This window comes from Cyrtonyx montezumae, unplaced genomic scaffold (assembly GCF_038088225.1).
Source record: "Cyrtonyx montezumae isolate F1298 unplaced genomic scaffold, pur_monq_1.0 scaffold_8, whole genome shotgun sequence".
In the NCBI taxonomy this organism is placed as follows: domain Eukaryota; kingdom Metazoa; phylum Chordata; class Aves; order Galliformes; family Odontophoridae; genus Cyrtonyx; species Cyrtonyx montezumae.
The window spans coordinates 76,992,484-77,010,709 of record NW_027072089.1 but is presented as its reverse complement, the minus strand read 5'-3'; the positions used below and the strand labels follow the sequence as shown (position 1 = coordinate 77,010,709).

At 40.0% G+C, this 18,226-nt stretch overlaps 1 protein-coding gene across 1 annotated transcript in view; it reads right to left on the bottom strand.

Moving 5' to 3' along the window:
- The window catches only part of PHLPP1 (PH domain and leucine rich repeat protein phosphatase 1), a 140,939-nt gene that overhangs the window by 9,002 nt on the left and 113,711 nt on the right, over positions 1 to 18,226 (bottom strand). Inside the window, exons 11-14 of the mRNA XM_065752666.1 lie at positions 15,173 to 15,328; positions 6,722 to 6,922; positions 5,601 to 5,763; positions 1,435 to 1,565 (exon numbers count right to left, since the gene is read on the bottom strand). Of these exons, the coding sequence (XP_065608738.1) occupies positions 1,435 to 1,565; positions 5,601 to 5,763; positions 6,722 to 6,922; positions 15,173 to 15,328 (651 nt within the window). The remainder of the gene's footprint in view (positions 1 to 1,434; positions 1,566 to 5,600; positions 5,764 to 6,721; positions 6,923 to 15,172; positions 15,329 to 18,226) is intronic.

Sequence of the window (18,226 nt, the reverse complement as noted above, 5' to 3'; positions counted from 1 at the left end):
AAATCACAGTAACAGCATCTTTTTTTTCCCCCTCCCTTTTTTATTATAATTGCTACTGAAACCCTTACATCCTGTAAATCACTTGGCAACATCCTCCTAAGCATGCAAGCCTCCTTGAAGATTGCCATACATGGGAGAAAAAAAAAAAAGCAAGCATGCATGACAGGACTCCTCTCACCAGAAGCAATACATAGTAACCTACTGCCTGTACAAATCCTGCCAGGGCACAGATGGAGAGCTGCCTTTCACATGCACATGATATAAAAAGCACCAAGAGCAAAAGTGCCTGCCAGAAAAAGCAAGGGCAGGGAGCACTTCCTCTCTCACATTCAGTTGCAGCAGTGCACTTCGGTAGTGTTCTGCACCTATACAGACACCCACTATATCCCAAAGGGGGCCTGAAACACCTGACCTCAGCTGAAGGGTATTTACACAGACAAGAACAGGTCTGAAATTTAAGAAAAATGAATTTTTAAAGAAAAATACATAAATAAGTATAAGAAGAAAAAATTTTCTGTGAATTAAAGACAAAGCAGGTGACAGTGAAAATACAGTACAGCACTAGGCAATGCTACTCTTACTGCCTAGGTCTTGAGACATGTACAACACCACCATGGGGTACGAAGCTCAAATACTAAACAGGCAAGAGATGAGCTTGCCTCTCTCATCTATTGGCCATACACAATGGTACCTGACCTTTAAGCTCAGGTGCCATTAAAGTAGCCTTGGTAGCACACACACACTTCTCTACAGATCACAGCAACATTACACACCGCATCTTTAGAAAGGTTTCTGGCATATAATGAGCAGCTCTTTATGAGAAGAGAGACATCCCTTCCTGCTTTTTTTTCTTTTTCCCCTTTGTTTGCTGCAGAACATGGAGTCTTTTTATCTATAAAAAATTATTATGGGGCTTAATGCTTCAGTGCTTGATCTTAAGCATTTAAAAGCAAACCACATAAAGCAACACTCAAGCCTCAGAAAGTTATCAATTGCTCTTGGTATCATTCAGTGCTTAAGGATCAAAGAGGCTCAGAATTAAACTGAGCTGGTACAGTTCCCTTCAGGACATAAGAAAGGCTCAGAACAGCATCACTGTCCACAGATTATCTGTTCTAGTGTTAACAGTTTCACCACACGCTGTGGGAGGCAGCACAAGGCACTTGGTGCATTTCAGTTACGGATGATGCCTGAGGTCATAGAGGAGGAAACAAACAGGTAGACAGGAAGGAAAAAGAGCAGCCCAAAGAGGGATATGATGGATTACAAGAAAAGTTTTGTGAAGAGCTAACAATAAGCACAGTGGCAAACAGATGAAAAAAAAAAGCATAATAAGCAGCAATCAGCATCTCAGTGGTGGAATCTAATGTCAGAAGTAACATGGAGATCAAACTAGCTCCTTCTGCACCCTCTCTACTCTCTAAGTCAACTTACTTGAGCAGCTCGAGTGTTTTGTGATCCAAGGCCAACCTGGGGTTTCCAGTCAGGTCCAGCTCTTGCAGTTTTGGAGGCAAGTTTTCAGGCAATGTGATTTCACTCAGTTCATTGCAGCTTAGATCCACACACTGCAAAAGGAAAGCAAAAAAATAAGAATCCAGCTGGCATTAAGATCAATTTGTGATTAAATGCAGTAATGTATGTTTCATAAATAAGAGAGGTCGCAATCAAGATCTAAGATCATTCATTAAGTACGTGTTTCTTTGTATGGCATTTACATAGTCTTCTTTCCAGATTCCTGGGACACCCAGAAATATGTTTGTTCCATTTCCATTTTTGACCAGGTGTAACCTCATTGCAAAACTAGGAAGGTTTGTCTGCTCTTTGAAGGGACAAATATGGTCACTGTATTTTTATTAACAGATGAGTATTAAAGAAAAAAACATTACTGATGAAAATGGTTGCCGATCTTATAACAGATAAAGGAAACAGATAAACAAGGTTAGGGATTCTAAGATGCTGCCACAGCAGTCCCTCATCCGAAGTTCACTTAAATCAGCACAGGTCTGAACATACTCTGAAGCCAATATTTACTGGAGCATCCTGAAAATAAGAAGTTACAAATACACGGAGTAGGGCTGAACAGAAGAAAAGCAACAAAATACCACAGCAGTTTTAAGCGTGGCTTTAATTTGACTGTCTTAGAAGAATTAATGTTTAAACATGAGTTGTTGTTAAAATAAGGAGAAAAATTAAAGCTGAAGTACTTCAGAAGAAAATATGATTGAAAACCAGAAGAGAAACATGCTGACTATCCACCAGCTAAGCACAAGTCAGGTAGAACAAGTGCCCTAGAATGACAAAATCCCAAACCAAACAATGTTAAAGTCTCACTTTCAGATGAAAACCAGTACACAAAAATCTGAACAAAACCAGCTCTTCAATTCTATACTATCTACATATTTCAGAATGAAAATTCCCTATTTTCAACCTGGAAAAAGAAAACAGACCTCAAAACCTCTGGTAACACTGAGGGCTGAACAGTTGGGGATAGACCGCAGGGAGAATTTTCCTAGCTGCACACTTTGACTTATGTGTAATTTCCAATGATAAAAGCATGAAAATGAAAGTCTTTTAGGTATATTCAAAGATATTGGGTCTCAAGCTGAAAAAAAAAAAAAGATAACCCAAATAAAGTAAAAATTGGAAAGGAAAAATCTCTAAACACTGTTAAAAATATGCAACACACTTAATGACCCAAATCTCAAATCCTGAGGTTGTCTGATATGGAGGAATAATTATCTAGGAAGAACAAACTGCTGACATTATCTAAACTTGATATGGAAATCAGAATTTAAAATCCATCATGCAAACCAAACAGCAGCTTAGGAAAAGGGTTATTTCTGATGAGCTTTTTTCTTTTTTTAATTTCTTTGCTACTCCTCGCTGCTTCCAGAGAGACAATAATTACCTCTCAGATTAACAAAGCTGCCAGCAGGCCTTGATGTGCTCAACTCCTCAACGCCATTGGAAGTTTGATTGGAAACAATGTGGAATAAGGAGTACAAAGTAAGCAAAATTATTGTGTTGTTCTCAGTACGTGTCCAGTACACTAAAGGTATTAGTAGGCTACTGGAGATCCCTTGGTCTCTATGCAGTGGTGAACACAATTTATCCATTAGGTTTAGGATTTCCCCAATTTGATTTGTAGTGTTTGATGAACAGGTTAGCAGGGACTTTCTAATATCTACATTGAATTTATTCCTTATTCCATTCCCCAGGCAAGCAGGAAAGAATATTTCCTAACTGATCCTAATTTTCTTCTACTTTAGCCTCACCCATGCAGCATCAGAAGAACAAGTGCAACGGTGCAGGACACTGCACCAGGATGGGCCAGGTGGTGCACAGCATTTGCTTAGCTGCACAGGTGTAAAAGCAGTGTGTCTTGTCCACAGCTGACAGGGGCTCAAGTTATCACCAGCTCTGACTGAAGGTGGACAAACCAGAACTCAACAAAAAAACAGTACTATGCAAGGTATCTTAGACAGCCACAGAGCTTTTTGAGGCAGAGGACAACACAAAGCTTCTGTATCCTTAACTGTAGTGCATTAGATCAGCCTAGAGATGGCTGTCTCCCTAAAATGGCCTCATATTTGGAAATCCTGGAGTTACCTTAAGTGCAAAAGCATAACCTTCTGTAATTAGCTTTCCCTCTGAAACAATTTCAAACAACACAGTAACTGTACTACTAGCTGTTCCAGGAGCGCTGACTCAAAAATATAATACGTCAGCCTCTCAGGCTAATTAAGTACAAAAGCAGAGCAGCCATTACCTCAGGTAACATTTTCCCAAGAAATCTGGAGTATTTGAACGCCACCTCAATTAAGATTAACCATTAAGTATGACAATCACAGTCATAACATGAAACTATACAACTCCATGCCTTGCTACAAGTAGGCTTCTTTCACCAAACTACGAAACCTGTACTCAAATTTTAACTTCTTAACTTGCTTTGGAACATTATGAATGCCCTCCAACATCAAAGAACGAGCTCTAGTTTAGCCAAGTAATGTATTCAGCCAGAAATCAAGAGCTCCAGCCCTGACCCAGAAAAGTCAGCAAGAGGCCACAAGATCCCCCCTGCCTACAGCACAGCTCTCTGGCAACTGCAGATAAATGACTAAGTCAAAACCAGGCTTAGGTATTGACAAAGGCACAAAAGTGAAGCCCCACTGCACTGCACCCTCTCAGATAAAGGCAGTCCCACTACTCCTGCAGTCTCAGAACTGCTAATGAAATCCATGCCTCTTTCTTTCACTGAAGTAACTGTCAGAAACCATCACAAATAAATATGACTAGGTCTTCCACGAACACTTTGCTACTCAGCTACAAAGCCTGGTAGAACTTTAAACACCAATACTTTTATAAAGTACTAATTATTCCTCAAAATTCAGGAACAGAAATGAAAAAGTTGGTTATTCCTGACCAACATGTTTACATTATCCTCTTTTTTTTTCCTTGGTTAAAAATGCCCTCATACTTCAAAAGAAATACTTACTGTGCAGAGCCTTGTTCCCCACCCCAACTCTTCCTCTGAGAAGAAAAGTTTTACTTCCAATTGATTCTAAATGGCCTTCAGTTTCCTCTGCCCATTGTTCCAAAGAGGGAGGAGTATTCAGAAATGCACATTTGTTTGAGATTTCCTGGCTAAGACCACAAAGCTCATCTTTCCGTGTACTCACTGTCCAACCAAATTATTCCTCCTGCTTCTCTGCATGACCCCAGGCACCAAAGGACATTGAGGAGTCTGGGAACTTGGCCTTTTGATTCTGCAGATCGCACGAAGGACACACAAGTTGTTCTGGTCCCGTGAATAAGTTACCAGTTCTCAAAGCCAGGGAACACCTCTTTCAGTTGTACCACAAGCTTTGTGCACTATGAGTTAGTCTCCAACCTCTAAACAATGGAAATAGCGTGGACCCCAAAATATTCTGCACTGTGGCCAGGAGAGAAGCAGAAACTTTGTTCACGGAAGCTACAGCACAGTCTTCAGCACAGTCAAGCAAAGAATGTGGCAGGGAAAGTTTGCAATGATTTCCGCTACTACACAGAAGAGGTGGATTAAGCATTCTCGCAGTTGTACAAAATACGACTGCAATTATGAAAACAGAAGCAGCTTGCCTAACTACCCAAATCCTGTGCTCCTGGAATTTCTCTCTGTCCCCAAGGCCTATCCTATTTTGCTGCTTCATCATTTCTTAAACACATGTTCTAAACAAAGTCCATTCCTACAGAATTAGCAATTGCCACAGCAGCAAGAGTTGTTATGTGTATTATGCATGTTAATTACGTACAGCTCTTGTGACACGTTTATGTCATATTGCAACAGACCGTCACAGGAAGGCAACTAACACTACTTTGGCAAAGAAGATGGGATGTGCTGAAAGTAAGTGTAAAACCAGATTTTGAGGCTCTTCCTCCCTTCCTCTCAGAGGCAGCACAAGGGCAAATATTTTACATAGTGTCTCAAGACAAGAAAGCCGTTGTCAGATCTGTACAACATAGAATATACTATCCTGGAGCAGTGAGAGACGAGGGGGGAGGAAGAGAATTGGTCAAGTGTGCATTATTACTGTGTACTTCACAGCACATCCATGCCTTACCTTTATTTCAGAAAGCTGCATGACCTCTGGGAAGACTTCAATGCAGTTGGAGTGAGCAATTACAGTATGCATGCGCCTACAATTCATGATAGTTGTTGGAATGGCTTTCAGCTTGTTACCGCTAATATCAATTTCCTCCAACTCTTCCAGCTTGGCCATTTTGCTATGAGAGTGAGATTTTTTCTTTTAATACAGATGCATATTTTATTTTGAAGCAAAGGTAAGAACAGCGGTTTTCACTATTTCAAGAAAATAAAATTGCAGACTTCAGCCCAGCCCAGCAGTGCTAATACCTCTCCTCCCATCAGATTCCAATAGTCGTGAAATAAAACCTGTGCTACTTCTATCAATTTCTGTCAACATTACTTTTGAAACAATTTATTTTACTGTCATTCCCTCTGTTCATCAGTTCACCTCCACTCTTTTTCCTCCCTTCTTCCAGCTCCAGCTTTTCACTTCATCCCACTTTCTCCCCTCCATCTTCTGGCACCCTGCTCAACTCCACCCCCTTATTCATTTCCCCCCCTGCCACCGAAGCCCAGTTGCTCAGAATACCACACAAGGGCAGTGATATCTCTCCTTTTATTTATCGTCATATCCTTTCCAAGATTGTATCCCATCACCTTTACAGCACATCTTACACTTGAAAGACTTCTGATTAAAACAGAGCAAGCTGAGAGTACAGTAGCTTGTCTAAATCGCTGGCAAGGGAAAATCCCCGCCAAGGGAAAATCCCCTTCAGGAGTGAGAGGATTTTTTCCCCAGTGTGGTTTAACCCAGTGCCAAAGGACATTTTCAGTCTGTTATGCTTACAAGTCTTCTGTAAGTAGAAGCCAACCAGTTGTATGTGACGTGACCAAGCTGAGGAAAACAGAAGACCTCCTTGCCCGACTTCAAAAGCATACCGGAAAGTACTCCAGGTGCAATCAAAATGCACTAACATCGTGTAATGTGAGAGAGTAGCAAAGTGCAACAGGGCATAGCAGATGAACCCACCCACTGCAACGTCACCATATCTGAAATACAGCCTTTCCACTAGATCACTGTGCACTTTAGTTTTTGCTATGAAAATGTTTCACGTTGTCCACTAGTGGGCCGAGGCAGTAAAACCAGTTACTCACCTTGCAGGGAAGCTCTGTAGGCGATTGTAGGCCATGTGCAAGATTTTCAGGTGTGGATGGCCTGTTAACAAGGGTACGCATTTATCCGTGAGGTTGTTATTGGTTAGATACAACTCCTGTAAGATGCTATGGGTCTCCTCAGAAAGAGTGGCTGGGGGAAGCATTTCCAGTTTGTTGGCAGAGGCATTAAGAAATCTCAGGCTGAAAAGACAAGTTGTGTAAGGGTGTTTAGTGAAACATCTCAGTGGTTTTGTCTAAAAGTGTAAATAGAAATTCTATTTGCAAGTTAAGATAGTTATAAAACAAAGGCCAGAAGCACAAGTTCTCATAGATATTAAGATGAGAAGCCTACTATTACACCAATAAAACTTCTCATTCCATTTTTAAAGGAAGTCATTTATGTGAACAAAACATCAGCAAAATGAGCATGTCAAAACGCCTTTATCCCTTTATCAAAACCTCAGTACTGCTAACATTGCTACAGATGTACCTTCAGAACAAGCCACATCATTTCCATATCAGTTCCACATAAAAATGAATTCTGAATCTATCACCAGCAAATAATGAGAGCCTTCAAGTGACTAAGAAGTCATTGGTAAAGAAGCCAGCTACCCTTTCATCATTTTAAATACTAGCTAGGTATATGGCTTTTTTTTTCTTTTGGTTGGTTTTTTGTTTTTTTTTTTAAACCTGCAGGCCTGAAGCAACTACAAAATATGACAAATTTTCATTGAATATTTGGACAACTAAGATCCAACACCAATCACGAAAAAACCCAAACAATAATTTATCTTAAAGGTTTTAAAGAGAAACAGCCAATATGCAATTAAATTAGAAAGTAAGACACTTGCTGATCTCTGCCGCAAGGAAGCCAGATCTGCATGCAGTTCTGGAGCATCCTTCTCCTAGCAGAAATCCTTGTCAGCATTTTCCAAGTTCCACAACAAGCAGCAAGGACCAAACAAGCAGAGAAATGAAGTTAATATTTCCCCCTCAGAGGACCCTCCCCCAGGGTGGGAACAAGACCTGCGGAAGAGCAGCACACAGATGATTCACAATACTGGATGGGAGTCCGGTGACAGCAGAAGTACCGAGGGATACATGCTGTTGGCATCTTAAGGGCTAGAATTCACACAGACAATTCCAAAGAAATGGAAAATGAAGACCATTTATCCTTTAGTAACTAACTCTGGCAGAACCGTGCCTTTCCAAGAGAAATAAGACGGCTCTCTTCCTTCCTCCCCTTTTCAGAAAAGGCTGCCTTAGAGAACTTGTGCTACGGAAGCGTGTGCCTGTCAGGCTGCAGCGACCATGTTCCAACCAGGCTGCACTGCTCCTACCACCTAATGGGAAATGGCAGCTGCAATAGTCACGGTTGCATTCAAGCAACAGGACTCAGAGATGAGCTAGCTGATGCCTACCGAGCCAGCAATCAGGACAACAAAACGTATATGTGCTCTTGTCATCGATCTTCAGAGAAAGTTATAAAATATTGGTAGCTCTTCCCCCACTCCACGTAGGCACGCAGCAATTGGCACTGTCCTTTAGGTCTATTAATGAATGAAATGGATTTGCGTGAGCCGCAGCTGGTTGAAACTTGCTCAGCAGGAAATAAGGGTCAGACACGCTACAGAGAAGTCACATGGAATGTCAAAGGATTTAAAAAAATATATTTCCATCAGAAGCAGAAATCTCTAGGCACTGCACAGAACCAAAAGTAGGTTAGCTGTTTTACACAGGCAGAGGAGTCCACTACGGTGAACCAGTTTAATCCTCAGGCTCATTCATTATTCACAAGGGTGGTACAACTCCAGAGGATGGGAGGAGAAGGATTAATACAGAAAAGGGAATAAGCATTTGAAAGGGTTTTTCAATACTATTTATTCTAAAAAGATGCTGCTCAATTTTGCCCATTAGGTGTGAACCAGAAGTGCATTAAGCTCATTCAAAGTTGGATTACTAAACTGAAGAGTACCACATCAATGGCCTCTGTATTTAATTAAATATCAACAAGCACACCTATTACTGAAGTACAGACAACTACTGCTCGGGCAGCTTGCTTCTAAAATCCACAATAATCTTGCCTCTTTCCACAAAAAAAGGCACTTCGATTAACATTAAAGCCACGATACCTTTTGTACTGCTCAAAGTACAAAATGGTCACCTCCAGCTCAGTTTAAAAAGGCTTAATTAATAAAAGGGTTAGAGGATGCAGGGAAAAATTACCTTTCACAGGAATACAACAGATGAGAAAGTAGCAGCGGAACATCTCTCAAGAAGAGGCACTGAGAGGAATCTGTATTTTAGGTGCATTCCACAGGGTGCAGCAGAACATCCTGCAGTGTTTCACAGCTACCTTCTTTTAATGACCAAATGGAGCCACACAGATAATCTACAGGTCATCCTATAGCTATGAAGTTCTACATGCACAAGATGCAAGTTTGTTGAGGTACAGCTAGCCCAGAACAAAGCTGCTAAAGCTTCAAGTAAGATTACTTTCATTATTCCATAATGCTGAAATTGATACAATCTACTGTATGGAGTTCAAATGGAATTCAAAAGAAAAAAATAATCAGTCTTCTTTTTCTATACAGTTTTCAACATTGGTGGAACAAAACAAGAAATCTCAAGCTGTTCCTTCACTGGCACTAAAGCGGTTGATATCTACGTGCTCCTGCCAAAAATAGGCTTTGATGCACACATTTTTCAATGGAAAAAGGAGAGAGTAGAGCTGCTGCCCCATATCCTTCTGCCAACATCGAAAATAAATCACCAGTATCCTGACCTACTGCTTAGTGCCTTGATTTTAGCAACACTCAGGTGGGTAGAAGCATTTCCCCAACAGCTTAGGGCAGAAACCCTCTGGTAGTAGAGTATCTCACCTTCATCAGCACCTGACAAAAGCCTTCACATGCACACTCACAGCCATGCAGCACTCAGAATTAGGATACTCACACAGTAATCTCCACCTGCAGCTGAATTCTAATGATGTTGGCTATCTTTTTAGAGAAGAGAATGTCGCTTATTTACATGTTCCTTTTGACCAGCTGCTACATTAAAATGGTAAAAACATTCCCTAAAGATCCTTCTTTCAAGATATTATCTCAGCTAAAAAAAAAAAAAAAGACACCATCCTTTGGGCAGGGAACAGAATGAACTAGCAGATTGCTCCTGCATACAGCTTTGTTGATTCTGTGCTATTCTATGTCCAAAAAAAAATAAAAAATAAAATCTGTACTTGCCCATCAAGCTTCTCCTTGCACTGATTTAACACAGAAGTCTTCCCTCAGCTTATTTCCACACCCCTGATTCTCCATCCTCATGCAGCATGCCAGCTGCACGTCTTAAGAATGCCCTCTGGAGGAGTGGAAACTTACTTGGGCACAACTGATCCCATCTCTCTTGTGCATAGACTTCAACTGAATCATGTTCCTTGAAGATATCCCATTTGTATTGCTTATCAGATGGGAAGCAGAACGTCAAGTATTAAACTCAGTCCAAAACTAACTGTTTCCCCTTCCAGTTCCACCCACACCACTACACCATAAACTCGTGAAAAAAAGTACAGCATCACCAGAAAAACTTGAATTCAGCAGCTTGCACACGTACCAGATTATCATATACTGAGGGGAGCATGAACTAACAAGTACTAGAAGAACGCTGGGATTAAGAAAGAAAGGCATTGGCAGAGAGGTGCCAGAATTCTTCAGCTTTGACAAGGTGCAAATTCTCCTCTGGTGTAATAATATAAACATTGAACTCTAGCTGGAATAAGTCACCTTTGGTTTTATGGGAGTATTAAAGTACAATCCCTTGCTAGATTTAACTTCTCCAACAGAGAAAATAAAGACCATCCCAAAGAATACACTAGAATCAAGGACATGAATTGAATTCAAAGAAACAGACCTAGTGTGCATGCAGCAATCACGTCTTTCCGATTTAAATCCTGAGAATTCTGAACTGAAAATGAACTTTCTTTGCTTTCAGAAGAAAACCTACTGGAAACTGCAAAAGGTTTTATTTCTTTCTTCCTTTAACACTGATGCCTACTTCTAGCATGTACAGAGGCTAAATATAGGCTGTTGTCAGGTTTCACTCACACAGCATCTCCTGGTTCCTCACCAACTTCTGAGTCAGCCTGGCAAACTTGGCTTGTGGGTAAGACATAGCCACCACTGGAAAAACTTTAGTACTCCAAAATGCTTAGGAACACTCAACATTAGTAACAGCGACAAGACAACAGTATCCTACAGCAAAGTAGCAGCAAGACAAAACTATCAATGCTTTCTCAGAGCAGTAAACGTTGAAAGAAAGAAATGAAAGATAATGTCGAAAGAAATTAAAAAAAGAAATCAGTTGTAAAATGAAATATGCAGAGAAATCAAGAACTTCAGTTTGGCCTGTGCCCCAAGATCTCCGTCAGCAGAGAGCAATCAAATCAAAATTCCTTCTTCAGTCCCTTCTGCAGAGACATGCCCTCAATTTCTGAGCAGATAATCCTAAAGTAATTTATTATTGCGATAGCAAATGTGTGAGAGAAAGAAATCTTCAAGATAGGTGCAACTGGGGAGAAAACTTCAAGGCAGTTCTGCTGACCTATCCAAAGAGAGTATTTTCTGCTCCGAAAAAAAAAAAAAAGAAACAACAAACACGGATGGAAATGTTCAAGTGAATCTTCTTTCCTCTTGATGAACTGCCAATAAAAATAAAAATAAAAGGGGAAAAAAAAAAGCCTAAACACTTGACTGTGTTGCTGCATCATCTCTTACTTCCAAGCCTATCTTCAGTTGTTTCACTAAAACATATTAACAATGCCAGCAATGAAACAAATGCAGCTAGGCATTTCTGCAACAAAAGTATGCACAGCAACCACTGAAATAGCTCTTTGCATTCCTTAGAATTTGTTTTCTCCCTCACTTTTGTTACATCTGCAATATGTACCACTAGTTGTATGAAAAGGCAGCAATCACTGTGGGTGGAAATGGCAAATACTAAGTGTAAGTGGGTCACCTTACAGAACTCCAACAAAAAAAACCAACAACATGGAAAACCCCAACAAAAAATGAATTCAAACAACAAAAAAGCCCCAAACATTTAAAAACAGCTGAACAAAGTTGAAAAGATGAACCATGATACAGCGTAGAGGACAGGCTCAATAGGCTCTACAGCTGGCCACCACATAGCATCAGAAAACTCAATATGGGCAGAGCACAGCTACGCACCTTCACTATCCAACCACTATCACCAATCTGATGACTCAGAGTCTTACTAACTGGAAAGGGAAGCTTATTCAATGGGCAAACCCTTGACTTTCATCACTATTTCTCCATTTTTAAACCTAACCTGCCATTACAACAAATGTAGCAGTGGGTTTAAACAAAAAGCGCAGGGTTACAGGTGCAAGAAAAAAAAGGTTAAGGACTCTGCTTGGGAGTTTTCCCCCTCATCAGCCATAGCACTTGCATGAGTTCTCTATTTCTGCAGCATCTGGTAATGAGAAATGAACAGATTATCTGGCTGTCTCCAGGGTGCTCATCTTGCCAAGAAAATCCCCACCCAGCAAGAGAAATCCATGCTAACACGATCAAGATGTGCACACTTTCAGTGTAATAAACAGAATTAAGTTCAGTCTCAGTCAGAGCAACATTTCACAGAAAAAGCTTTGATTTCTCTTCAAATAACAGTTTGAAATAGGAGAAAATTAAAAATAAAAAAAAAGTAACTGCAAATTATACTCTTCATCAGAGAATCAAACTTTGTAATTGGTTTTGAACGATTAAGGGAGAAGACTGATGTCCACAGATTTTATGAAGACAGCATTTGTTTTCAGTATTTTATTTTTGTGAAAGCAACATTCCCTGCATGTGCACCAGCACTCTGGCTTCCCTGCCTTCCTCAGGTCTTCTCAGTGTCAAAGCCCACCAGCACTTGCCCAAGGCAGTTCAGAGCCACTTAGTCAAACAGACAGGATTGACAAGGAGAAAGCATTTATAATTCACAGCATGAGACTTTGAGACAAGATACTATCTGTCAACCACATAAACTTAAGTATCTTTCCAAAAAACAGCCTGATCTTCTCATTCTGTAAAAGCTAAGTCATTTTATGGGGAGATAAGGGTTCTGCAAAGTGATTTGTCCAACATTACACGGTGGGTAAAGGTCATGGCAGAACCCAATTCTCTTGACATATCTGGCAGCACAGATTGTGCTTCCCAGGGAATGCTGTGAGAAGAAAAACATTTTCTTTAAAAAACAGGCAAACAAAAAGCCTAAATACCTTTCCCTGGTCCAGGCTCATAGCTACTGACATCTGAAAGCAAAGCAAAGCACAGTAGGAAATTCCAAACCCAGAACTCTTACACCGAGGACTAATCTGCACTGGTATTTTCCTTCACGTGCATCACTTCTGCAGCATTAATAAGAATGCCAGCATGGACAAAACATTAAACACAGTCAACAGCAGTAATGGGGTAGACAACATGAGGACCTCCTCACAACTGCTTCTATCATACAGACAAGGTGGCTGCAGTGGTGAGGAAGTGCCACAGTGGATAAGCTTTGCTTAAAAACACATGCCCTGTGCTGCTTGAAAGCTGCAAAATGTCAAGACTGCAGATGGCAAAAATCCTTAGGACCAAATCAGCCATTTAATAATTCATTTTTCAAAAGAATTTTAAAATTTCTTTTCAGCACACATTTAGTCAACTTATGGAAGTCTAGCCTCAGCCTTCATTTTAGCCTGTGCTTCTTCCTTTTGGCATCACAAAAGAAAGCCTCAAACCAAATAGTCTATAGCTCTGTAGCTCTGTTTGAAATGTTGAATTGTGACAAAAAAAACTTACCTAGGTTCTCTCCCACTATCAAAATTCCAAAAATCTACATTCCAGAACTACAACCTATGAGCAAATTTACAGAAGAATTCCTCTTTGCTTTCTGAGATGCCAGTAGCATCTGAATCTGATTCAAAGTCTCTTTCCAAGTTAACAGTCAGGAAAATGGCGTTACAGTATTTTAAATTGACCTAATTTTGCAACCTTCAATAAAAAACTTCTATCAACTTCAGAAATGAAACCTTGTACAATCTCTACTGTACAAGAGTTTGAGAAGTCATCCATAAGACTGTTATAGCTGCTGACGTGAAACATCTTTGCCACATGAACAGAGTATGAACTTCACTATTTTTAAACAGAAACAACAGGTAATTGCAATTATTACAGTAGCTACATTGCTAGGTTTCATTGCTCTGACCACACTTCTACATAAAGTCTCAATTATAGCAGTAAATTAACATCAGAAATTTTGCTGATAATGTTTGTTCCTGAGGTGGTATCCTACCGAGGGCATAACGAAGACAGACATGCAATAGTTTAAAAAAATAAAGTACAAAAATCAAGACTGAAATGCCATACTGGTTCCCTTGTCTTAAAGAACTGTCTCCTTTGGGAGCTAATTTCCTTGGAACACAATTCTGCAACCTGGAAGTTGTGAATCCCAAAACATTTAAACCAAGGTTCCCACCAGAATGAACAGTATACAAACAGTGGGTTGAAATATCCTTAACTATGGGCAATGATTCGTTATGGAGAGAGATCACTGTTCCTCTTGCATCTTCACCTCTCAAAAACCCAGGACCTATGTGCTCCTTTTGTCGCAGTTAAGATCAGAAATAAAATCCTGCAGCACAAACTCTGACTTTTAAATTATGTATAAGTTAAAATATTCAGAAATACCAAGACTATTTGTTCAAGTGCAGAGGTGCAAGGAACACTGACACCAAGCAGGGCAATACCATCCACCACCCAATTATGCTATGAATCCCTGGTATTTTAATCACAGTCACTTTACAGGATATGTTTAGAACAAGGAAGAAAGATTATGAAGACTTTGAGACTACAGGAACAGCATTAAAAAAAACCAAGAAGCCAAAAATCAGACGAAGTGGTGACACCAGCTAAATTAGCGACAAACATCTGAAAGGCATAAAAAATTCACAAAGCAAGGACACGGGAATAACTGAGTTATTCTGACAGCCTTATGCACAGATCTTGTTTTGTTTGATGGGTAAAAATAAGTTCTAGCCTGTGACTGAAGAGATGGAGTGGGGGTAAAGCTTTCACACTCCATCAAGCAAGACTAAGAAACATATATTTAAAGAAACTGCCACTAACCCATCTCAGTATATGTAGTAGAAAATAGCATGCGCTTCACTTTACAGTCAGATTTCAAGAAGTAGGTGTTCCAGCAGGGGCTCAGTAGAGGGAAAAAAAGCAACCATATAAGGCAACAAAACTAAAATAAAAAGAACTTGTGTTTTGGTGAGCTGGGCAGACATCTGTTCTTATCACATAACGTTTGGCAACTTTCAAATTAGAGGAACCCTCAGATTACCCTTTCAGCTATGAAACGAAACACAAAGTAAGGTTTCTCACACACAAGTTGGAATTCTTTTACCTGTCTGCCTTCATAAGTAGGTTAGATGGTAGTTCGAGGAGCTGGTTGTGTTGCACATCCAGGACCTCCACTTGTGTTCGTTCAAGCCGATCTGGTAGCCTTCCTAACAAGTTATGTCCTGCCAGCAGTTTACGCAAGCTGCTGTTGTAAAACAACCTGTGAGAAAGAGAAAACACCCCAAATAAGAACAATCTCAGCTGAAAAGATCTCCTTTTGTGAATTTCAGATTGAAATCACAGTTAATTACTAGAAAGTGATTCAGCCAATTGATTAGTAGACACTGTATTAGTTACGCACAGATCCAAGAATATCTTCCGCTCTCCACCAACTCCTTAAAAAGGTAAAAAGGTTGTCCAGAGACAGGGAAGGGGATTATAGGATGACAAAGGAGTGAAAGTAGCAATGCAGTGTATAAGACATGAATATTTAAATATGCCAGTGAATTAGTCAATTGCTAACAAGGGCTGCAGAAGACCTCACCTGTGGGATCCCTCTAATTAGTGAAAGAACTTCAGAAGTGTGGGTGAAATCAGCCACCCCACAAACTTCATAACAGTTGATTCATCATGTGCTGATTCAATCCAGTGCAGTTCCCCACCCCGCGTTTTCCTTTTCCCTTAATACCAGACAAGCATAAAGCCTCCTTTCCAGTTCTACAGCAAATGAAATTTATCTAATCGGCTTTACTTTCTTGAGCTTTTACAACCGATAGATGACCCCAAGTCCCATCCCCCACTCTGCTTTTGTGGGACATTAGGGTATGCTAGGATAGGGAAGAAAAGAGCAATACGAGGAGAAAGGAAAGACTGGTTATTTTAATCAAACAGAAAAGCTGAAATCTGCAGTATAAAAAACTCAGGAGTTTAAGATCTGCACCAAGGAACCTCAGAAAAAGCACAAATCTTATTTTGAGCAGAAATCACTTTCAACAAATTAAGAAAAAAAGATCATTCTCTGTCTGCCCCCTAATATTCCTGCTACTGCACTGTTTAATCTGGCTGACCTGTTTCAAAGATTCTCAAATTACTCAGCGTTAAAGCAAAATACCTTCTCTCCTCTGTTTCAGTGATCCATAGAAACATTAAGGGCCTTCCTCCCCTATCCTTCCTACAATACATCAGGTCACTGGATTATTGTGCCAAAATAATCAATGAAGTATGCCGAGTATTTTCCCCTTGACAGATACGGTCATACTCCATATCTGCGTGCCAGTGTTAACAGTTATCTCAGTTGGCTGGATTGTCTGAATTATGACCATGGATACAGGTCAACTGCCAGACACTTCATTCCAGAAGGTTCAATACAGGGTAAAAGATTTATCAGTTATCACAGTGGTATGTGTATTTACTACGTTTTTTGTATTTCATATTTTTTTGCTTAATTCCAATCTTACATAAATGAGTGAGATTTTAAAGGATTTGCCTTTCTATTCTATTTTCTTTCCTAATCAGCACTGGCCAGTATCACCAACACCAAGCATTACAGGAAAAAGAAGAGTTGCAGAAGAACATCTCAAAAAAAAAAAAAAAAAACAGGATTTTTTTTGATAGGTGGGGGCAGTGCCATTTTTAAATCTGAGAAGTACAAATCACAGTGAAAACCTTAACAATCCACTTGTGTGTGGAAATACATTTTATAAATAATTTGAAAGAACTAAGTAGGCCTTTGGGAGATTTCTTCCTCTCAAAGTTACATAACCACCAAAAGAACTGGGCCCCCTGAAGAAAATGTGAAGTGCCAACATTCAGCTGAGCATGCTCCTGATAAGTCTGGCACAACTAGTTCTCAGGCCAGGTGAAGAACCAGGACTTGTTCTCCCTATGAGCAGCTTCCCACTTGCCTGATTCCCACTGAAGCTTCTAACAGTTCAAGTGTAAGCATGCTGCTCAGCATCAAGCATCTTTGTACAAAACATGGAATTGGTTGAATGTTTTCACTAAACCTTAAGTAAGCCAGCATTCAAGAGAACATAGTTCTGAATATGAATAGGTCTTTAAAAAAAATGGACAAAGAGAAACAAACAAAATACATATACAGGCATTTGTTCACTGGTGGCAGCAAAGCCCATTTTGTCAACCCTTAACTGAAGCGTTTCCATTTTCATTGGGGAATTCTGACATCAGTTTTATTATAATGAATTTGTCCTGCATTCATAAGTATCCTTTTAGTTATTTTTCAGTACTTTTAAAGCAGAAATGGGCTTTGTTACAGCCCAGCAGTGTACACTGCTCCCATTTCCTTTGAGAAAAACATCACTACACAGCCCTCTCTCCAACTTTCTGGCTTCAAGGCTGCTCTTCTATTGCAAGGGGCAGATAGAAACAGCCTCAAACATAGTTTGTTTAGATTAAGCACAACCTTCAGCCTTCTGGGAAAGTGCCGGTCAGTCAAGGCTTGAACGTTTGTGGCTAGGGTTGCAAGCACCCTCCAAGGAGAGTGCTGTTTGTTTACTTAATGTGTTTTCAGAGTGCTACTCTATACAGAACAAAAAAGCAAGCAGTAGTACACGTGAACTCTTGCTGAGCACTAGTATTTTTCTTTCTTGTTACTTACACAACGCCTGTATGTCCAAGCTGTTTGCATGTGAATTCAGACCCAAGTTTCCCTAAACATTAATTGACATCGAAGGCCATGTTTTGGACCGAGTCTTAAAAATGAGCTGACTTATTAGGAACTAAGCTATCTAGACACATACTACAAAGAAGAGCTTTCAAGAGATAAGCTGTTTCCTGGGGTTAATGATAAGATGGCAAGTGAGACAAGTGGGATGTTGACTGTACCTAATTTTCAGCTAATCATTAATCTCCCAAAGATATCCGGTATGCCTTGATATTCCTTGTTGTTATGAAGTGCAAATGAAAGGCAAGTGAACTTTGGCTCCCCCCACCTCCTGAGTAGGTGCAAGTTTCACTTTGTGTGGAAAAAAACAGAGGAATTAACAGTCTGTATGTTACACTGCTAGTTTGCACAGTAAATATCTTCATATCTTTTTCTGCCCAGATTTCTTCTTTCTATTCTCTTCTCATCTCCAACATTAAATACCCAGACCCAGAA